Raw genomic sequence first — 23,492 nt, 5'->3', positions numbered from 1 at the left:
ATTTTGAAAAAAATGTAAACAAAAAAAAATTAAGTAATTTAAATTTAATAAAAGAAACAAATATGCAGCTATATGTGGGTTTTATGGATAGGAAAATAAAACAAAAATAAGTTACCTTAGCGCACTAATATTAATTATTGTAGATGGTGTTTAATTTTTTATGAATTATAACGGTTTTAAACATTTTATTAACTTTATAACAACCTTTGCCAGTATTAATAATTTCTGTTATCCATGCTATTAGAATAAACATTTATTAAGTTTCTTCAACAAATTTTGTCGAGACCAAAATCAATATAGTATTTTTTTTACTGATATTGAGCTCCAGAAATCCGGAAGTAGCCATCTCTGCCGTAGTATGGTTTAACCATATGGTTTAACCGATAATTTAAAGGCATTGAAACTGCACCCGAGATCGACTTAGGCAAGTTTTATGAAATTAAACCACTTGATATTAATTTATAGACCTTATTTAACAAATTTAATAATTTGACCTTTTTAGGAATCTGTTTAGTACTTTATGTTGTTACTGTGTAACTTCTGAAAATGTGTCTAAAATATTTATTTTACGTATAGTTAGTTATAAACAAGTATAAAAGTCTGTTCCCTAAGTTTATTTTGTATTTTATAAGGAACAATTGAATTAAATAGATAGGTAATAATTAATATAAAAAGACAATTATATTAAATATTAATGATATACAATACCGGGTGCGTCTCGAAGATGGCTCACTACTATAACTTTTTTATTTTTTTAGATAAAAAATCGAGATTTGGTATATTAGTAAATGACATAAATTAGGATTGATTGACGTATTCAATTGTTTTCGGTCACTTCCTGTTTCACCGGAAATAACTACAACTTTTGATTTTTAAATGCCACCTTCGGTATTTTATTACTTTATTCGATAGAAAATGATACTCTGAATAGAATAACATATCGTATGTCAACTTTTGACATTTTTGAATATGGTTTATTTGAAATTGCAACATACGATTCATAACGATAATTTGACTCGAAATACCAAGTGTTTGGTACCAAATTATTCGTAAAAAATGCTTTTTCCAAATATACTAATGAGCCACCCTCGTTCCATTTGAAAAAATTGACAAATGATTCAATTTTGTTTTAAGCGAAAACGTCATATGATATGTCATTCTATTCAGAATGTCATTTTCTGTCAAATAAAGTAAAAAAATACCGATGGTGCCATTTAAAAATCAAAAGTGATAGTCATATCCGGTAAAACAGGAAGTGGCCGAAAAGAATTGAATACGTCAATCAGTCCTAATTTATGTCATATACTAACATGCCAAATCTCGTTATTTTATCTGAAAAAATAAAAAAGTTATAGGGGTGAGCCACTATTGAGACGCACCCGGTATACATACATATATACCTATGATCATAAAAGAACTACGTTATCTCAATTTTACATATAAAATATGATCGAGCGTCATTTCTAAGGTAAGTTAACGGTCGTATGATATATAATACAAACGTGTTTTTGAGAAATACATATATGTATTGATAGTTTCAACATTAAAGAGCCATTATCTTGAGATACATTTTTTTGTACAAAGGCATATAATTTTATACTGTTTTTGTTTTTGTACAAATAAATTGTTTACTTTATTCTGCAAAACATACGTTTATATAAACGTAATTGATTTAAATCCGTCTAAAATTATTTTTCATATAAACCAATCAATAGTCAAAAAGTGTGTTCAGAAATTACAATTTTTGGAGATTTGTCATTGATATTTTTTGTTATTTTAATCTTAATCTATATGTATTAATTGCTCATTTATTACTATATACTACTATGATTTTTGCCCTTTGTAGCTTCTAAGCAATAAAACTCAGTTGTAAGTGTTTGGTGTTTTATTTAAATAGAATAATAAATAGGTAATATGATTTTGTTTAGCATTTAAATTTCCAGCAACAGTAATAACAAAAACCACAGAAGACAGAGTATTCTCCCTGTGTATTCCATGATCAGAGCCATGATTATATCTCCGCCGGTGCTGCCATCATCGGAGAATATCGTAAACAACTTTTTTACTCACTTGTTTCGTCGAACGGTTTCAGAAAACCACCGGTGCAGAAAATTAAAGTGAATGCAAATGGTAACCTACCGGTTGTGGTCACCGATCACTTGAGATTACTCGCTTGTTTCGTCGAACTGCTTGAATTTTGCTTTTGATCAAATCGGTGTGAGTACAGGGCTTTCAGATGGAACGGAGCGTCCGTCGTGTTTTCTCAAGATAGCCGTCGACGAACTCATCCGGACGGAGCATATGCGACCCATGTGAAATTGTTCATTTAAACTCATGGAACTCGCGGACGCTCCGCTCCATCTGAAAGCTCTATTTTGAAGCTTTAAAACGTTTCGGGAGAGTTGAATACCCGGGAAAGTTGAGTTATTGAATGTTACTGCACCCAACAACGCCCTAATTACGCTCTTCTTTATGCATTAACATTTTTTCAACAATTTTATTAACATTTGAAATTGCCACAACACGACACGCGACGCCTAGTTCGGATTCTTTTTCACTTACTTTTTACTACCCGAAACAGCGTTACATCACACAAACCTTGTATCTGAGTATTTTATTGTTTCGATAACTAAAGAGTAACAATAAAGTTTATTATTGTATTTGACAATACAATAATAAACTTTTATTCAAAGAATAATAATGTAATTTCGTGATCCTAAACTTTATCAACACCCCAGTACTTTTATTATGAATTTAAAAACCTCAAAAATACCCACTTAAACTTTCATATTGACAACATCGTAAATGGCGCGATAAATAAAAAACGCACATAAAAATTATATGGAAAAAAGTTTAAGCATTACCGCCAGGGATGGATGTGGAAAAACTATGGGGAAAATCTAACGGAAAAAACAGTTTTTACACGTAAAACCATGTTTTTACGATGTCATTATTTTGTGTTTTTCCATTACTTGTTTCTTTATTTTTTTTTGTTTTGTGTGTGAAAACTAAAAACATTACTTCCACGCATCTTAGAATTTGTTTGCTCATGATTTAAAGGACCAGCAGGTAAACAGGCGTCAGATGGGCAGATAAACCAGTTTTATTCTATCAGAAAATTCTTTATTTTTTTATAGAATATTATAGCTTTAAGTGAGCTACTTGTTAAAATTAAATTAAAAACATAATATAGTCACAAAACACAATAGTGTGAAGTAATTAAATAAAACAGAATTATTCACTTAAGGGAGAATTTAAAAAGTTAAAAATTCATGCAACTTATATTTTATTTCAGTATTTTCACATACAAAAAAACATCTATTCTACTCTTCTCTTTTTTACTATAGATCCAAGCTGAAAAAGAATAATATAAATACTTTGCCAATTATTTAAACTATTACGTCCTTACCAAGTCAGATATTGCTGGTAGATTATTGGTTTGATCACCAGCACCAGTGTTATCTGCCGGAGGAGGGTTTTTATTGCTGCCTTTAATATTTCTGTGCTGTGGAAAAGTGGGCATCAGTTTTGGATCACAGGCTGTAAATATTGATATGGTAAAATTATGTAAACAAACATCTAAGATATTCTTACGCAAAGGTTGCTCCTTAAAATAACTACTTTGTAAACATTCTTCAGCAGTGGCTCTTTTTCTTGGGTCGTACATAAACAAAAAGTTTAAAAGTCTGAGTCCAGCTGGTGACAACCACGGAAATCTCTGCTTAAGATTGTTATATGGTTGTTGCTTGAGACTGTAATTTTGTAGAGCAGGCAGACTGCTGAATCCTGGCCAAATCGCGTCAGATGGGGTACCTAAATAAGTATTTATTTAGATAGTCCTTATTAGTAACTACAATAACTTATACCTAACAGGTCTACTATTAGTTCTAGTTGTTGAATTTCAGTTCTTCCAGGAAGCAAAGGTTTATGACCCAAAAGTTCACCCAAAATGCATCCTGCTGCCCACATATCTACACTAGTAGTTTGTGTAGGGGCTTGAAGAAGTAACTCAGGTGCTCTATACCACAGAGTCACTACGTGTGGTGTCATTGGTTTAAGAGGTACACCAAACCACCTTGCTAAACCAAAGTCAGCTGCAAATAGAATTTATTTTACTCTAAGTTAATAATTCTATACATATACCTCCAGACTTACCAATTTTCACACAACCCTTATCAGTCATAAGTAAATTTGAAACCTTCAGGTCTCTATGGACCACAAAATTGTGATGCAAATACCTTAATCCTCTTAATACTTGTAACATAATGCATTTTACTTGAGACTCAGTAAAAGGAGCCTGCATATTATCCAACAAAGAAGCTAAATCTTGTTCACAATATTCCATTGCCAGAAAAATACTAAAATTAATATTTTCTTATTACTTTTTTAAGAAGAATATTAACTAACATTACCTTTCTAAACTCTTTCCTACGACCACCTCCTTTAAATGAACTATATTTTCATGTTTACAATTTAGTAACACCTGAATTTCTCTCAAACTACTTATTGGAATGCCATCCCTTTCTTGATCCATTCTTACCTTTTTTAAAGCAACAATTTGTCCAGAGACTGTATCCTTGGCTCGGTCTAAAATGATTTATTTAAATACCTACGTTTAAGTGTTAAATTCAAAAATACTTACATACAATTCCGTATGTACCTTCACCTATGCGATTTAACTTCTCAAATTCAGAAACAAATCGGCATCTCCCAAGCTATGAATATAATTATTAAAAAATATCCTTCTAATAATTATATATTAATATTATACTTACAATATCAGATTCTGGAATGTTCATCGGTTTGCCAGTTTTAAACGAAGTAAGTATACCCTTTTTTGTAATAGGGGCTGATGGTTCAGCGCCGTTCTCAATTTCCTTCATTTTTGAATCTGCCGCTGGCCCGCTTTGCAAATTATTATTACACACCGCTGATACACTATAAATATGATCATAAAATGCGCCGAATGTTTATAATAATTCTGAAAAAATCTAAAATAACCAAACTTTAGTTCACAAATTACAACAAAGTTAATAAATCAGATAATAGATTTATTACAAAATTACAAACACATACTGTTTTCTATCCGTTTTTGAAATAAAAAAAAGCCTAACCAAACATAACCTCTTCAGAATCTTGAATCTTAATAGACTGTAATAGATCATTAGATAGTGAGCTGTGATAGAGAGCAAATCCACATGGTTATATGAGAACTACTTCAATATCAAAATTTATTTTATGTCATATTATATGACATTATATATGACTGACCTCATATATCATAAAGTAGATAATTCATACCATATATCGAAATAAAAGTCGTTTCCGTGGTGTAAAAATGAACTACGAACAATTTGATCTACTAGAACCTAAAAGTAAAATCGCGTAAAATGCCGCTGTTTTTTCGATAAATTCATTATCTTCTATTTGATATAGTTACAATGGGTTATTACGTATTGGTTTAATATTCTAAACTCTTAAGTTTGGCGAACAAATTACTCGTATTGTGCTTATAAATCACACAATTTAAAGTGCGAAACTGCGAAAATTGAGGTTAAAATTACCGCAATGGCTAACCAAGAAATAACTTTTGAAATACAAGATTTTTCCGTAATTAAAGAAAAAATTATTAAAACAAAGTAAGTAAAATGACATTTATTAAACACATATCTACATATTCTTTTAATTTTTAGCGAATTATTATTGTTGTTTAAAGAAAAAAGCGATAAGCTTGGTAAAGCTACACAAGCATTTAGGAACGTTAAACTCAAATATGAAGCAAGTAATAACGAGCTTAATAAACTAAAGATAGAAATTGAGCGACTGAATTTCGTTATTGTATCAACTAAGCCACAATATGAAAAAGACAAGGAAGAGTTAACTCAATTGAGATCTGAATATGCCAATTTGAAAGATAAATATGAACATACTCTGATAGATTCCCAGTTAGCAATTGGAAAATTAGAAGAATCTTTAAAAAATTGTACTTGCGAATCTGAGATAGTTGTGTCAGCATTAAAAAGTCCAACTAGTAAAGTTAAAGATTTAAAAAAACTTTGCAGGGAGTTAAGACATATTGAAAAAGACCTAAAAATCAAAAATGGATTGTTAATAGAAAAAAACGAGGATTTAGTAGAAAGACAATGTAAAATAGAGAAGAATTTACAAGAAACAAAATCAAGAAATGAAGAACTACAGACTCAAATCATATTTTTGCAGAATAAGGTAAGAGGAAAATATTACTTGTAGCTTTATATAGTTTTTTATTCTTTTAGATTAATGAAATGGACATTTGTTTAGTTGAAATGAAGGAAACTAAATATTCTGGTGAGTCAATAAAAGAAAAATATGAACATGAAATACAGACCATAAATCTTGAAGTATCCAAATTAAGAGATGTCACTGAGAAATATAATTTATTAGAAATTGAATGTGACAAATTAAAGCAACAAATAATCAATAAAAACATATGCAACACTGAAAAGAGAGACTTTTGTGTACAAACTGATGACAACTTTAATAACATCACAAAAGTAAGAGAAAAAACATTACTTGTACCTTTATATAGTTTCTGTTCTTTAGATTAATGAAATGGACATTCGTATAGTTGAAATGAAGGAAACTAAATATTCTGGTGAGTCAATAACAGAAAAATATGAACATGAAATACAGGCTCTAAATCTTGAAGTATCCAAATTAAGAAATGTCACTGAGAAATATCATTTATTGGAAATTGAATGTGAAAAATTAAAGCAGCAAATAATCCACAAAAACTTATGCAACATTGAAAAAAGAGACTTTTGTGTACAAACGGATGACAACTTTAATAACATCACAAAAGTAAGAGAAAAAACATTACTTGTACCTTTATATAGTATTTTGTTCTTTTAGATTAATGAAATGGACATTCGTTTAGTGGCAATGAAGGAAAGTAATTATTCTTGGGAGTCAATAAAAGAAAAATATGAACAGACTTTAAATCTTGAAGTATCTAAATTAAGAGATGTCACTGAGAAATATCATTTATTAGAAATTGAATGTGACAAATTAAAGCAACAAATTATCCATAAAAAAATATGCAACCTTGAAAAGAGAGACTTTTGTGTACAAACTGATGACAATTTCAATAATATTACAAAAGTTATGAAAAAAGACTCTGGTATTCAAGTTGATATTCCACTGTACATAGAAAACTCTCTTAATATTGATGATGAACCAGAGGGTGGAATAGAAGTAATATTTAAAGAAATGATTTTGCCTAAAGCTTTATCTCCAATAACATTTTTAGAAGGTATGTATATATTTTTTTTAAATGTATTCACACTTTTTTGTTGCATTGATTGTATATCTTTATTTTAGATGAACTTGTATTAGTAAATGACATTCAACCCTTACAATTAAGTTCTAAACGTAGTATAGAAAGAGATAAAGAAATACCAAATATTATTGTTACACCACCTACTCCTTGTGTAGAGAAAAACTACCCTATAGAAATGTTAAGCAATATTGGGGACAAAATTCAAAGCAGTGCAATGTTTGATTTTAATAATGATTCAAAACTAGATGAACATCCTTCTCATAATGACGAAAATAATAAAAGGACAAATGATGCTTTGACAAGGGACGATAACGTAGAAAATAAACCATTAAATAATATACATGATTATAAAAACAAACTAAACACTAAAAAGCTAAAAAGAAGGAGGAAATTTTGGATTCCTTTTAATACTGGTGTATTTGTAAAAGCTAGGAAAAGAAATTTGAAATATATAAAGCCATCAAAGGAGAAGTGTGGTATGCAAAATATAGATCAGTCAGATACAATTCTAAAGGCCTTACGTGCATTACAGCAAAACAATATAGCCTTTACCATTTCAAATGACTCTGCACCTGTTATGGAAAGAAATAGATGGTGCTTAAATAGCACTATAATTTCAGATCTTTCTAAAAATGAAGGCGAAGTTTTTCAGGAAGAAATTTGTTGCTGGAACACTAATTGTTTAAAAGAAAATAATTATGTTCTTCTAAGGAAAGTTTCTTACGAATCTGAACCTGAATTTTTAGGATTCTTTAGTGGTGGATTTAAAAATAATACTGTCGACAAAAATAATGTTAGTACTGAAAATCTAATGAAAGAATTGTTAAACGGTGTTCAGAAGCTTGTGCAGAACCAAGAAGAAAAAAGAACATTTGAAAGTTGCAGAAAAAAAAGGTCAAAATTAAAATCAGAATTTAATTTTACTTCTGAGACTGAGACTGAAATAGAAAGGTTATTTAAAAGATCTTCAGATATTTTAAGTAGAAACAAAAAACTTCTAGCTGCTGCGAAAAGACAAAATTATGATTCAGCAGGTGAATCAAACTTTGAAAGCGAATCAGAAGTGATTGTGGATTCAGGGTTGGTTACTGCAACATCTAAAAATGATACAGATGAGCTAGAAGAATGTACTTGGGAGTCTGATATAGGTATACCTCGGATAAAGCCTCACAGTAGTAGTTCACCTAACTTTGTACATGATTTTATGATCAAGAATAATCCTGTAAAAGTTGAGTATTTGATTGATAAAGTTCCTAGTATGTTAAGCCCTATTGCATCATCAAAAGGTAGTCCCGAAAAAGCATTATTTAGAGCAGAAACCCCTGATAATTCTCCTAATTATTGGCCATTGAATTTTTCTGATACTATTTCTCAAACAAATTGTTCAAAAATTAATATGTTAACTCCTGATAGAAAACATACAGCAGATTTAAAAAGTATTTCAGTAATGAGTACACCAGAAGTATGTAATTTATATTCAAATTTAAATGAACAAAATACAAGGAATCATGATAATTACTCATATGAATCAAGCATTCAAGATGAATCCAGAATTAATTTATCTATACAAACAGCAGATTTAAATTATAGCTTAAAAGATATTAATATTTCTCAATTAGAATGTTCTCCATTGACATGCGAAAATGAAAATAGGTCTGAAGATAGTGGGAAGTCACAAGGTGTTGAGAGGAGAAGACATTCTTCAAGAGTTCGTAAAGCACCAGAAAGATTTGTTAGTTTTATACCTTTAAGTGCTAAAAAACAAGATTCTCCAAAGTTAGATGGATTGGATTCTAGAACTTTTGCAGCAAAAAGAAAAATCAGACTGTCTGATGATAAAAGCAATGATAAAAAGGTAAAAAGAAAAAAGGGATGTCCAAGAAAATCTGAACAGGAAAATAAAAATCTTGAGATATCTGATACAATGCCTGATACTGAAAAGGAACAAAATAATTTGCCCACCACCATTCCAATTAATAGTATCAACAGTGATGTTTCAACTGTTGTACTACATGATTCTCAAAACATAATCTATAATAATATTACAGAGAGTGAGGATCATAGAATTGATAATACATTTAAGGAAGTACAAATAGATGATTGCAAAGATGGAAATGTATTGAATAATTGTGATAGTAGCTTAAGATATGAAAATAATATCATAGGAAAAGGTGATTCTAGTGGTTTGAAAGGTATTCATGGAAACACAAGATTTGAAATAGGGAAAAGGGAAATCAGAAATGACCTACTAGGGGAAGAGGAGAATCAGAATGTAATATGTAAAAGTAATTTATCAGAATATGACAATGCATCTAAAACTGGCACTAAATTAAATATAGTTCAGATATCTAACTCCAATATGGCTTTGAATAGTTATAATGATTGTAATTATGAATATAAAAGTAGTTTAGGTAATATTTGTGATAATAGCTTAAGCACCAAAAAGATTTTGTCAAAGAAGGATCTTTTTGGAGAAGATATATCCGACAGTAGCGACAGCGAAGGTTCTGAGCACAAAGAAATTCAGAGTACTCAGAAAATTGCAAAAGGAAAAATAAAACCCAATTTAAAAAGGAAAATATTGAACAACATTAGAGGCATTCCATATTTACAAAGTAAATGTAATGCAGCTATTAATAAAACTAAATCTTCAGCTAATTACGAGAGAGCTAAGAAAAATATGGATTCTAATAAAAAAATTAATATTATTCAAAATATTTTAATTTCAAGTGGTAAAGTTATAAATAGACAATCAAATTCTGAATGTGATATCAATGAAGTATCATGTTTAAAAAAGCCTTCAAAGATAATCAATGCTGATGTAGAAGTTGGAGGTGTTGAATTGTCAAGTTTCAGCACCAAGAAAAAAAAAATTGAGTCAAAACTGAGTAGCAACAACACGCCTGATGACATTTTGACCAGAGTTATGCAAGATATGAGGAAGAACAATTGCAAGTCACAGAATGAAACCACGTCTTCATCACCAGATAATTTGAAATCCGAAGTGCGAATGGATACAAGAATCGAGGCACAACCAGAAAAAAACGAAACAGAAATTGAGGAAATTCCAGATTGTCCAAAATCGCCTGATATAATGGAAGTTCCTTCCAGTCAGACACCGAAATTAATACCTATAAATAAGCCATTACAATTACCGCCTAGTAAGTATTACAAAGAATGTAAAATTGAAATTTTATAAAAAAATATTTTCAGGTAAAGTTAAAATACTCATTGATAAGCTAATGTTCTTTTCCAATGAGGAGAAAATACTCAATGAAATTGCCCTTGAATTTGCTTATCAAGATGTAAAATATTTAGTAGAGTAAGTATTTATTTTATATCTTTTTAGAACCATTTAGTTTTTAAAATATGTAGTTTTCTTTAGGGTAATAGTGGAGTAATATAGTTACTGGATTTACAGTTTTCTTTTTCTATAACAAAAATAGTATATTGTTTTATTAGGATTAAAAATTATACTTTTTTGTGGCGAGGCCACAAATTTTGGTACGTTTGACATTACGGGCGAGGCACAAAAAGTAATTTTACTCCGAATAGAAACAGTTTTCAAACGTCACAAAAGTATTAATTTTTGCGACGTGATTGACAATATAAACAAGTCATTTTAACGCATAAGATTGAAAGTACGAAAATATATTATTAAACTGACATAAAGTGTCAAATTCAACAAGCGTAACAATAGTTTCTCGATATATAATTACTTACAAGGTATTACTTTTAAATATTTTTATATTATTCGGAACGTTTAAAATTGTTTAAAAAATATTTATGACGTTTGAAAAGAAATAGCATGTTCTATTCGGAGTAAAAACGACTTTTTGTATGTCGCTGTAATGTCAAACTTACAGTCTCGCCACAAAAAGTATCATTTTTGTATCTAATAAAATAATATACTATTTAAACAATTTTAAACGTCTCAAATAATATAAAAAAAATTAAAAGTAATACTTTGTAAGTAATTATTTATAGAGAAACTATGGTTAGTAACATTAAACTGACAGAGTTAAAACTATGCCAGTTTAATAATATATTTTCTTACTTTTATGCTTAGGCGTAAAAGATACCTAGGCCAACCCAGGCGTTAAAATAACTTTTTTATATTGTCAATCAAATTAATGTTTTTTTGACGTTTGAAAAGAAAATCCGTCTTAATAAAACGAAACTTAACCCCGTCGAAAAAAATAACATGGAATTTTACAACAAAAGTGTATATTTAAAGTGTATAAAGTCAATTGTGAAAATAATATTTGTTTGGTAATAGTCATTATCATTATTTGTTTGGTAATAGTCATCTCTAAAGAATTGTGTTTAGAGATATAAATAATAAAAAATTAGATTATTTTGTAACACTGCAAAAATATTATATTTTTAAAAATAGCTTATTAAAGATGGTCTATATCCATATAATTTTTTGTAAGTTTACATCATTTTTACATTTTAAAGAGAGGAAAAAAATGAAGGATTTGGTGCAAAAACCAGTCAACTCAATTTGAACAATTACATTTACAAACTATTCGTATTATGCCGCAACCGCACATGCGGCATTTAGCGAACTCCGAGCGCTCGTGATCGGACTTCGCCTTTCCATCCACACATGCAGGCTCTGATAGCAACAACATAGAGACGAGCGGAACTCCGACTTCCCCACACATAGGTAATCGGCGAAGCCTTGATCGGATATCGCCAAATGCCGCATGTGCGGTTGCGGCATGCCGATGTCCGAACGCTCGTCGCCGATCGCCGATTAGTGTGAACGGGGAAGTTTGAATTCGGCGACGAGAACGAGCGCTCGTCTCTATGTTGTGACTATCAGAGCTCGGCGATGCTCGCATGTGTGGACGGAAAGGTGAAGTCCGATTACGAGCGCTCGGAAATCGCCGACTGCCGCATGTACGGTCGCATACCAGATAAACGGAGACATGAGCATGCGATAGATTTAAAAACTACCGAATATTCTAACAAATCAAAGTATTTAAATTTAACCAACAAAATTAATAGATACCGTATCGTCGGATGTCGGCTGCATTAAAATTTGCCTTAAAACGGTCCGTTTTTTTCGTCTACACACAATGTTTTACCTCAATGTTTTGACTAAACGGGTAAGACTGACAGATTCTGGGTAGACGGGGCTTAAAGCATTTAAGATTTAAAGAAAATATATAGTAACTATTTGTAGAGAAAAATGGAATAGAACCCGGATTTAATTTCAATGAGCTCTGAAAGGTTTAAACATTATTTATGTTCAATGACATTTTATATTTTAACTTTCAGGATAGTATTAAGTAAATTATCAACGGATTACCATGACAAAGCTGATAATTTGTATCCCCCAAGTCCAGCTATGACACCTACTCAACGTATAATGTTAGGTATGACAGAAAAAATTATATGTATGATCTAAGGCTTCTTTCAAATGGCTTAGATATACGTAGGTGGTCAATCTATGTCTTGTCAGTTACAAATTAAACACTGAAATGGCTGAACTTGACTTACACTTACATATTTTCTATTTTTTTAAATTATTTTTTATTTGATATACATTTAAGAATTATATAATCTATAATATCGCAAAATACACTGATAAGCAAAAAAACGCAACGGATTTTTTTTTGGTCAAGTTTAAAGTGTTTTATTTTTAGCCCTATTTTCATGATTTTTTTAGCAAACTATATAAATCTATCAACTTTTATTCTATAATATACTCATATACTTTATTTATAAACTTTAGTATTTGGCTGATTATACAGGGTTAATTGAAGGGTTGTTTTTTATCCTAACTTTAAAACACCCTGTGTAATAAAAAACTTTTAGTGAAAAAACATTATTTTTTTTAGTAGAACCATGTCTCCTGAGCATTTTGTTTTTTTACTCATATCAACACATGCTTGGTTAATTTTTTAGAGCAAAATGAACTTGCCACCAACAATTTGCAATTTTTTCAACTATCATTATTTTATGATGTTATTTTTTAATACCACGTGGTGGCTTATATTAGGGAGTTTTCGTTGCTTACAAATTGCAATGCCGGTTAACGCTAATTGACAACTTTGACATTTCAATTTCGATTATCGTATATCGTAACCGCTAGCTGCCGATATTTTACGGACGTTAGCCAAAGCCGTTAACATAGCGGTACGCATGCGCACTAGCGCTGTAGAAACACAACATTGAAGAATACAGATCTAACCTAACATCATTCTATTTTGTTTATGTTTTGATTATTTATTTTATCTGTATTAAACTCGTTGGGAATTCTTAGTGCTTCAACTAATCGAGGAATGTCTTTTTTTTCAAAGCAGAAGTTAGCTTTGCACTCTTGGTCAGATAATATTTCTAGGTTGAACTCCCCATAAAGTCTGCTCGATATTCGATGTTGTTTTCAAACCCTTCCAACAGCATAGCATCCTCCAAATCCGAGTCCAATAAAATTAAATTGTCCATCCTATATAGCGATACCCAATAAAGTCATATAAAGCACTTTCAAATCAAACAACAATACAAAAACCCAAAATCAAAACACTACGCTACGGGCTGTGCTTAGCTGTCAGTTTTCGGTTATCGTATCGTATGTCGGCTCCGAACCGATGAACCGAAAGTCCGAAAAATGTTTTTTTATCTGTCAAAATAGCGGTTATGGTTACGTATCCGTTAACCGTACCGTTGAATTTTTTTAAAGCAACGAAAACGCCCTATTAAGATTTGAAAAAACGTTAAAAAGTAACGATGTAGGCTTCGTTTTAATAAAAAATATTAGTGGCACTAATAAAACTAACAAGGATATTACAGAACATAACTGTAATAACTAAGGGTACAAACAAACAAGAAACTTGTAAAAATACTCTAATATTTTGTATAGCCCCCCCGGCTGCGTATTTCCATAATATACCATGTAGAGAGCATAGGGTCTCCAAGCCCCGCCCTCAAGCTTATTTCAGCACTGAAGACATATTGAAAATGTCTCTAACGCGGTATAGAATGGAATAGGATAATGGCGGCAAATGCAGTATAGTATGGAGTAGACTTCTCAGCGTTACAACGTGATATAAACCACGTGTGAATTCTTAGTCACTTCTTGTATTTTGCGTTGAATTAGCCAGTTTGCGACCGCAAATTGTAAACAAGCATTAGGTGCATCAGGAAACAGTGTGTTAGAGATTATGTTAAAAAAGATTTAGAGAAAAGAGTTTTGAAGCTCAGCATGTTTTATAGAAAACAAATATGGAAAAAATACTAAGTTTAACACAGAAATAGAAAAGTAATCAGATGCTAGAAATATTAACACGCTTTAATAATATAGTCACATCATTAAATATTGATACAGAGCGGCAGTTAAAAACAATTCTACAAATATCACAATAAACTGTAAAAAAACCAAGTGTATTAAAGTACAACCAAGAGCTTTATCCAGAAGAACTTGTGGTTCGCGCTCTCAAAAAAGGCACATCAGGAAAGCCTTCAGAAGAGAACAGACTAAAAAAGAAAAAATGGTGCTTGAGCAAAAATATTACCGAAAATACCCCAAATGCCAAAAGACATTACTATTTTATTACTTGTAATTAAGACTAAGCATTGCAGTTCATCAGGAAATAGCAATGTTTATTATTATTATTTTTCTTTAAGTGTCTTATATTTTAAAGAAATTAATATAGGTACTATACATTATTTAATAAATAAAATGTTGTTTTTGTTGATATTTTGTTTTATATTTGTAGTTATGTTTTTAATTTAATGATAAAGAACAGATATATACTATTTTACGTAAATGAAAATTACTGTTAATACTATCAAAAGTTACGCCAGTAATGCGACACGAATTATACCCGATTTTGGCGCATTTCCCAATTCCATTTTATACCGCGTCAGAGACATCTTCACTGTTGAACTAAGCTTGGGGACGGGGCTTAGAGACCTTATGCTCTCTACATGGTATATTATGGAAATACGCCTCTCGGCTGCTATAACTGTCCGTAGACGTTGGTTCATACTGCCAATGAGGCTGCAAATATATTATGTTATGTTTTCCCATTCTTCTTCAAGGACCAAGCGAATATTCATAATTCCGGCTATCTTCAACAAGATCCAATGCATTTTGCACAATCTTCAACACTAAGAACTCTATTCAATCGTACACAACAATAGTCATCAAAGCCACCTCGTCATTATGAAGAATAACATCAAAAAGTAACGATAATGGAAAAAATTGCAAAGTGCTTGTGGTAGATTCCATTTTGCTCTTAAACATTAACCAAGGCATGTGTTGGTCTTGCAAGTCAAAAAACAAAATATTCATGAGACATGACTTTGGCCGAAAAATAATGTTTTAGGAAAATTTGCTCACGAAATTACTGTACCAGGGTGTTTTAAAGGTAGGGAAAAAAAGAACTTCATTACCCTGTATAATAAGTCAAATACTAAAGTTGAAATAACCTAAGAGTTTACGAATTAAAGTTGATATATTTATATAGAGTTTGCTAAAAAAATCAAGGAAAAAGGGCTAAAAATAAAAAAAAATATATAACACTTTAAACTTGACGAAAAATTTTTCCGTTTTTTTTGCATCAAAGTGTATATTGTCGAAATATTCATGTTTTAAGTTACCTACTCGAAATTATGTAAAAGAGCGCTTAGAATTTAGTGCATAAAGTGGGTATAACATAACAGAATAAATATGTAAAAATTGTAATTGTCTTTAGTATCATATTATTCATTTAAACAAGACTATCGAAATAATCTGAAGCATTTGAAGTAGTTTTATTCTTGTTCATTATATCTTTTTAATGTTTTCTTTTTTATTTCATTGCCTTTTTTATTTATTAGGGTTTTTGACCAAGTTGGACAAAACAACTCATCCTGGTATATTAATTCAGTTCCTTGATGGCGCTGAAGAGATGCTTTTTAATAGAAACCGTTCTAGTATTGAAATTGTTCAACCCATAGCCCGCTTATATACCGCCATATGCAAACTAAAAAAGGATATCAATAGAATGAGGAGGTTCATTTGTGAAGGATTTTATTTTATGGGAAATCTTGGTCCGCCAATTCTTTTCACAGTATTGACAATATGGGCAGAAGTTTTACCGATGGAGTCTGAAGTGTCAGGTACTAGGTTTTATTTTATTATTGAAAAATATCTTATTGTGTTTGTGTAAATTTTAACTATTTTTCTGAAGCGTTTATTAATCAAATTGTAGCTGTTTTAAGTTAAATATTATCAAATTTACAAGATTTCTGTTTTAAATAGTTAGCTAAACTAAAGTATATCCAGCGAGAGGAGGGGCCGTTTCGACAGACGAGAAATTGATAGAAAAAAATTACTTTTGAATTATAAGTATGAAGGGTACAGGCACAGATTATACAGATTATAAATTTTGTTTTTTCATTATTGTTTTTCGTGGTTCCAATTTTCGGAATCGGGCACTAGTTAGGTTGCTAGTTTGCGCACGTAGCACGCCCACTTATGGCCTCTAAAAATGTGCACAGCGCCTGACCGGCACAGTTATTAGAGAGATATCGGAAAACCGAATAGCGTAATGCAGTATTTACGCGTACCTTTTCATGGTTACGATATCCGCGAGTCAATTTTTAACGCAACACCCGCTAATAACGTTACCGCCTGACGTAATTTGCGGATAAATTACACCAAGCGCTATTTCTAAATAACGTTTAAAAATTGCTTAAATGGGCATGTGCCGGTATTTGACAACCGGGGCCGGCCGGCGAGATCTTTTATTTTAGGTTATGTTTGAATTGTTTTGAATTATTACTTTAGTTTTATTAGGTAATTTGATATTTAAGTAGCTGGGATTAGTTTTAATTAAATAAATATGGCCCAAAATATGGATTCCACCTCTTCCAATATTATGAAACCTATAAAGAGGCTTAGGTTTACAGCAGATGACGACTTCTAAGAGAATTTGTTGCTTGTTGCCCTCAACCCACTGGCAGACGTTGAACAATAAAGCACTGGAAATAAGCACTTTAGCCTTTTAGTTTTAAAATACCTAGTAAACAAAATAATTTCAAAGTTTTAAATTCAAAGTTAGGTTACGTTTAAATAGCGGACGCGACGGGAACAGAATTTTTTCCGATCCAGTAACTCTAAATGAAGAGAGTTAATACTTTCCCCTTATCTCTACACTCCAATATAAATCTATCAACCGTGACTCCATAGTTATAAGTTACAAATCACTTTCAAATATTCTCTTGTTGGACAGACTATACATAACTTTTAAAAACTAGTTATTTCCCTTTGAGTTATGTTGGACATCAATATTATAATTACTTTGTATATTATGTAGGTAGTCAACTATTATAACGTTCTATAAAGTTCATAACAAATGGGATTTTTTTATTTAAACATACAAACCAGTATCAAAAAGTAATTTTTGACATATTATTTATCATATAACAACTACTCACTAAAAATGTCCTTTAAACACGTAAAAAGTGGGATTAGATGAGATGATATCGAAAAGCACCAAACTACCAAAGGAAAAAGTTGGTTAGAATTAGATTTTACATTTGCGTGCCAATTTTCTTTTCAGTAGATATTGGTATTATAGCTCGATTTTTACTTTCTTTTTTTGTTAGAATTACACAGGCATTTTTAGAGGTGGTATATTTTGACGCCAGAAACGCGCATGAGATTTTTTTCCGTGAAAAAGAAGTGTTGAAAATTTGGTATTTTTTCGATTTTTTCCGTTTTCAGTTAAAAAATATAATACCGAATGATCGAAAAAAAATGGCGTCCAGTTGGCTGGAAAATGACGACCGATTAAAAAATTTATAATATTGATATATATTGATAAATTTACATATACATTGACAGCGATCTTCATTTCATAGCCATCGCTGACGCCGTTTTTTCTCGATCATACGGTATCTTTATAATATGGCAACATAGGTAGTAGATTAAATTTAGAGGAACAGAAACAGTGGTAAATAAAAATAACAGTGGTTCTTAATATTTAAGAAAAAAATATAAAAACTTTTTTTTAAATTTTCAATTTAACTCGGCTATTTTGGATTTATTTGAAAACCCGTTAAGAGAAAATTTATTTCTTTTATAGAGATCTACCAAAAACAGCCGGTATAAGTACATATTGTTACGGATTCCGTGGGTCCACTATTTAAACTCACGATAAAATACTTAACGAATTTATTTGTTTCACTCTGTACACACAACTTATACTATTTACAACACAACTTATGCAACTACTATTACTCTAACGGTATTTCGCGGTATTATCAAACTTCAGACTATCTTCAGACTTTAGACTTCAAACTTCAAACTTCGGACTTCAAACTTCAAACTTGTCCGACTGTCAAAGCGCGGGCCTTATATACCCCCTGGCGGTTGTTTCTAGATTTTTCTAAAGAATTCTATAATTTTCTTTACTTTCTGGCGGATGCGCCAGGTTCCTCAATGCACGTTGCGATTTTAGCACTATGCAGTTATGCAACCAGTAATACACCTTGACATTGCCCCCTTCTCAAATTTGATCGTCCCGATCAAGGTTTCCTGTCTGGTATCTCTTCAATCGATCCAGATGAACTACTTTCATCTTACTTCTAGGGCTGCGTTGAATCCGGTACACAACATCATTTATCCTCTTGATGACTGTATAAGGACCTTCCCATGCTGGAGTTAACTTTGGGGACCTTCCTTTCTTGCGCTGTGGGTTATACAACCATACCCTATCGTCTTGTTGAAATCCCGAGCTCTGAGGTCGTAACGAGCTTTCATCCGGTCACTGGCTAGCGTAATCTTACTTCTCACGGCCTTATGAATTCCCAATAACCTTTCCTTCAGTTCATCCACGTAGTCCTCTACGTTCGTGGTGCTGTCGTCTGGTGATCCGAACACCAAGTCACAAGGCAACCGTAATTCTCGACCAAATAAAATCTTCGATGCAGCGCGATGACAAGTGCCGCTGCTTTCTCCTGGTCGGTCCATCCGTTGGCAGCGGCGGCTGCTTCAAACTGGCGGTGGTACATAGTCCAGGTGGTTTGTCCATTGTAGGTTGGGGCCTTAAGGTTCGCAGTTCCTTGAACGCCAGATGTTCTTACTTGTGCCTTGGTCTTCTGTAGGTCCATCTCCAATCTTTCTATCTTCTGCTGAAGGCGTTCCTCAAGATCTTCTACGGCTTCTTGGAAGTGGTTCTGCTGTTCCTGGCAACGTACTTCCAACATTGCTTGTTGCTGTTCCCCCAAGCTTTTCTGAAGTCGAATTTCTTGATTTTCTAAAGTTTTCTTAAGACGGTCCTGATCTTCTTGTCTTTCTTTCTGGCGGCGCGTTTCTATATCTTCTAAAATTTCCCTCCATTCATTCTTCTGACGAATTTCTAAATTGCCTAAAATTTTCTCAAGCCGGTCCTGTTCTTCTTCTTTGTCTTGTTGTTGAATTTTCAAATCTTGGAAAATTTTTTCAAGCCGGTCCTGTTCTTCTTGTTTTTCTTGTTGTCGTTGTAATTTTTCCTCTTCTTTATCTTTACGTAGTCTTTCTTGTTCTTCAGCTTTCTCTCTTCTCATATTCTCCATAAAATCGCCCAATAGTTTGCTTACTTCCTCCATTTTCTTCGCTTGCTGTCTCGTACCAACCATAAAAATTCCCAAATTCGGTGTAAAAATCGTCCAATCCACTTAATTTCTTCTTAAAATCCTCTTGAATCGCACTTCCGACACCAATTGTTACGGATTCCGTGGGTCCACTATTTAAACTCACGATAAAATACTTAACGAATTTATTTGTTTCACTCTGTACACACAACTTATACTATTTACAACACAACTTATGCAACTACTATTACTCTAACGGTATTTCGCGGTATTATCAAACTTCAGACTATCTTCAGACTTTAGACTTCAAACTTCGGGCTTCAAACTTCAAACTTGTCCAACTGTCAAAGCGCGGGCCTTATATACCCCCTGGCGGTTGTTTCTAGATTTTTCTAAAGAATTCTATAATTTTCTTTACTTTCTGGCGGATGCGCCAGGTTCCTCAATGCACGTTGCGATTTTTTAGCAGTATGCAGTTATGCAACCAGTAATACACCTTGACAATATATATTTTTATTCTTAATCTAAGATATTTTCTCGCTGTATAATAAAACTTTTACATAAATTTAAATAAATCAGTGTAGTATTGTTTGATTATAGTTGGGCAATTTTGCTGTCTATGTTATGAAAAATTTAATAATAAATAAAGTCTTATTTTGTTTCTAGATCACAATCTTATAGCTAAAGTAATAGTTCAGCTTTGCTATTTAAAAGGTTTGAATGAACCGGGGTACAATTTTGCCCCATTGAAGGACTTATTACAGAAATATTTTGGATATCCTCGTGAGCGATATAGTTGTGAAGACATTTTTCGAGATATACTAGTAGAATATATCAGTAAGCATTATATTGATTTTTCCATTATTTCTTCAATCCGCTTCATAATTTTTATATTCTTTTAGGATGTCCCTCCAAAAGGTTATCTGACTTTACTTTGCTAGTATTTCTTAAAAATAAACCGACAGGATGGGTTCACCAAAAGATAAAAGATAGTCTTCTTCCGTTGTTCGATCAAATACCTGATTCAAATGTAAATTTAAAAGGAACGATATTAATATTACTTGCAAATATATGTTGCGGACTGAACAAATATGAGACAGAAGATTGGAAAGTGATATCAGAAATGGACCAGTGGTTGGAAAATCTTGGTAATGGTAAGTAGCGTTTTACTGTAGTATATTAATTTATAATAGCGATGGGAACTATCGAATGAATTAGACTATCGAATGGTTACTGAATGAATGATTTCAACTATCGAATGGTTTTATTCGAATAAAATCATTCATTCATTTGTATACTAAAGCATAAGTGACAACCTCGCCGTGCGACTAAATGGTTATCGTTGCGCCACGAGCCATGACTATCAAATGTTTTTGATAAATGAAATTTAGTATTCGTTTGATTTTTGTGTGCGTCAGTGCATTATTAGTTCTTCCAAATTTTTATAACTTCGCCTTGTAAATACTATGCTATTTTTGCGTTTATTAAAATATTTAAAATACTAAAATAGTAGTTTTTTTTAATTGACGATTGTGTGCGAAGTGGTCAAAATTTTTCCGAAAATTTGTGTGATTTTCCGTAGCCCGATGTTTCAATTATTTAATTTTATATGGTATATTATGGTTAGATTAGATTGCATTTTTTTAATGGGAAATTTTGGAGGGAAAAACAATTTTTAAGAGAGATGAGATGAATTTACAATTAATTTTAAAAATACATATTTGTATTTTGGATGTTTTAATAATATGAATTAGTTGAACTTAATAATCATATTTAAGTAATGTGGTTAAGTAAATGGGGGGTTATTGAACTCAAATTTTGGGATGAGAAAATTAAATTGAAAGTTTTACACGTGCCAATTTAAAAAAAAAGTTAACAATGTTTGTATTTTGTTTATGCTAATTCTCTTACATGTAGTTTTTTGCGAAGAAATATTTCATTTATTTTTTAAAGTAAATGCCAGTAAAAGTAAATATTATTTTTAAATAGTAATATAAAGTAATAAAAAGTAATATAAATAATTTTGATTTCTAATTTTTTATTTATATCTTCCTTCCATTACACTGCATGCTTCGAAAATTAATAAATGTTTATATTTCATGATTTTAAAATTTGTTGTTAATATAACAAATTAGTTCTGTAACTATTATTATTTAATAAACCAACGTTGCCATTTAGAGACCATATTATTTTTAAATAGGATCTAATATAAATACTTTTGACTTCTATTTGTTGTTTATATTTTGCTACTACTTAAACAAAATGTTTATATTATTAAATGATTTTAAATTTTGTTGTTAATAGGTATAACAAATTATTACTGTTATTATTATTTATTAAACCAGTCTTTGCTTAAAAACATTAAAAATCATTTTCCTACATCCAAAATAAAAAGTATTATTGCAGTGTAATAACAGAATATTAATAAAAAAAATGCAAAACATTAGACATACTATCCCTAACTAACTAATCCTAAAGAATAATATTCTTTGCTAATACCAACTAATACGAATATATGGCAACAGCGCCCTTCATAATGTATTTTCTGTGTAAATACTAGCACCTCAATAAAAAAAATAATGTGTCCTTATCTTTATTTGACTCCGTAAAAAATCAAAGATGCCGGCTTCTTTCATAGCATTGCCACCGACCGCTGTCGGGTTTCTAGGAGGAACCTACGTCGCCGGACGACAACTAAAATCCAGTTTATATTTCATTAAAATCAATCCTGATGAATAAATGAATTTGATAAATGAATGAATTTTATAAATAAATGGTTTTTGCTGCCGAATTACTAGAATACAATATTTCAAGGCAGATGACGCATCTATTCGATAATTTTTATTCGAATAGTTTTCGACGAATGTTTTCTTACTAGCTATCGAATTATTCGAATGAATTGCAACTATCGAATGTTTCGATAGTATTCATTCGATAGTTCCCACTACTAATTTATAAGTACAATATGATCGAAAAAAAAAACGGCGTCAGCGATGGCTACGAAATGACGATCAATGTCACTTTATATGGGAAGTGTCATCGATCGTCATTTACCAGCAAAATGGACGCCGTATATAACGTAAATATAACTTTTTGACAAACCCCGTACATGTCTTATATTAATATTTTATATTGTTTTAGGTGATTTAGATCCAGTTACAAGAAGAAGCATCAAATATGCTCGAGGTATTTTACCTAGAAAATCTGAGAAGAAGAAAAATCAGAAGACGTCTAAAGAACTGGAACTTAATAAAAACTTAAATTTAAGGGAAAGTAGTAGCAATAAAGACTAGTTACTAAATTATTGTTGGTTAAGTAAACACAAAACAATATGTGATTTAATTGTAAATTTTAGATTACCAAAGTGAAAATTCTAACATTACTTAGCGTTTATGTACCATTGTATATATTACTCAATTTCAAAAAAAATATATACCTAAGTTTCTTTTTCGTGTACATTTTTGTACAATAATTTACATAAAAAAATTGGCGCCGGGAGGCACGTATAGCCGCCCATACTAAAATATGTTAATATCTCGAAAACTGCGACTTTGACTGATTTTGATGTTATTACAAATTTTGTTGCAAATATTATTAC

At 31.2% G+C, this 23,492-nt stretch overlaps 2 protein-coding genes across 3 annotated transcripts; one reads left to right on the top strand and one right to left on the bottom strand.

Annotated features, from left to right (window-relative positions):
• Positions 1-3,269: 3,269 nt before the first annotated feature.
• Positions 3,270-5,180, bottom strand: LOC115883750 (cyclin-dependent kinase 10). The gene is made up of 9 exons (XM_030902162.1): positions 5,077-5,180; positions 4,776-4,991; positions 4,643-4,715; positions 4,413-4,587; positions 4,156-4,358; positions 3,867-4,094; positions 3,595-3,813; positions 3,410-3,540; positions 3,270-3,354 (listed from the first exon to the last, which is right to left on the bottom strand). The coding sequence occupies exons 2-9, from the start codon at positions 4,881-4,883 to the stop codon at positions 3,319-3,321; spliced, it is 1,173 nt and encodes a 390-aa protein (XP_030758022.1). The 5' UTR covers positions 4,884-4,991; positions 5,077-5,180; the 3' UTR covers positions 3,270-3,318.
• A 160-nt stretch (positions 5,181-5,340) lies between these two features.
• LOC115883738 lies at positions 5,341-23,340 on the top strand. 2 transcript variants are annotated; one of them, XM_030902149.1, is made up of 12 exons: positions 5,341-5,639; positions 5,694-6,225; positions 6,276-6,533; positions 6,583-6,840; positions 6,892-7,291; positions 7,360-10,479; positions 10,532-10,640; positions 12,608-12,705; positions 16,154-16,435; positions 20,561-20,731; positions 20,797-21,048; positions 23,036-23,340. In XM_030902149.1, the coding sequence occupies exons 1-12, from the start codon at positions 5,569-5,571 to the stop codon at positions 23,185-23,187; spliced, it is 5,703 nt and encodes a 1,900-aa protein (XP_030758009.1). In that variant the 5' UTR covers positions 5,341-5,568; the 3' UTR covers positions 23,188-23,340. The 2 variants fall into 2 exon arrangements, with proteins under 2 accessions (XP_030758009.1, XP_030758014.1); XM_030902154.1 differs by lacking the exon at positions 6,583-6,840.
• Positions 23,341-23,492: the final 152 nt, after the last annotated feature.

The sequence above is a fragment of the Sitophilus oryzae genome, unplaced genomic scaffold (genome assembly GCF_002938485.1).
Source record: "Sitophilus oryzae breed Bouriz unplaced genomic scaffold, Soryzae_2.0 scaffold_111_pilon_pilon, whole genome shotgun sequence".
Taxonomy (NCBI): domain Eukaryota; kingdom Metazoa; phylum Arthropoda; class Insecta; order Coleoptera; family Curculionidae; genus Sitophilus; species Sitophilus oryzae.
This window is presented reverse-complemented; position numbering and strand designations above follow the sequence as displayed.

Excerpts from the sequence above, each read along its gene's own strand:
- LOC115883750 (XM_030902162.1), bottom strand. The coding sequence starts at position 4,883 with ATGAAGGAAATTGAGAACGGCGCTGAACCATCAGCCCCTATTACAAAA. Across the intron at positions 4,716-4,775 it reads ACATTCCAGAATCTGATATT|CTTGGGAGATGCCGATTTGT; the intron begins GTAAGTATAATA and ends TTATATTCATAG. Across the intron at positions 4,588-4,642 it reads AGGTACATACGGAATTGTAT|ACCGAGCCAAGGATACAGTC; the intron begins GTAAGTATTTTT and ends AAATCATTTTAG.
- LOC115883738 (XM_030902149.1), top strand. The coding sequence starts at position 5,569 with ATGGCTAACCAAGAAATAACTTTTGAAATACAAGATTTTTCCGTAATT. Across the intron at positions 6,841-6,891 it reads ACTTTAATAACATCACAAAA|ATTAATGAAATGGACATTCG; the intron begins GTAAGAGAAAAA and ends TTGTTCTTTTAG. Across the intron at positions 21,049-23,035 it reads GTTGGAAAATCTTGGTAATG|GTGATTTAGATCCAGTTACA; the intron begins GTAAGTAGCGTT and ends ATATTGTTTTAG.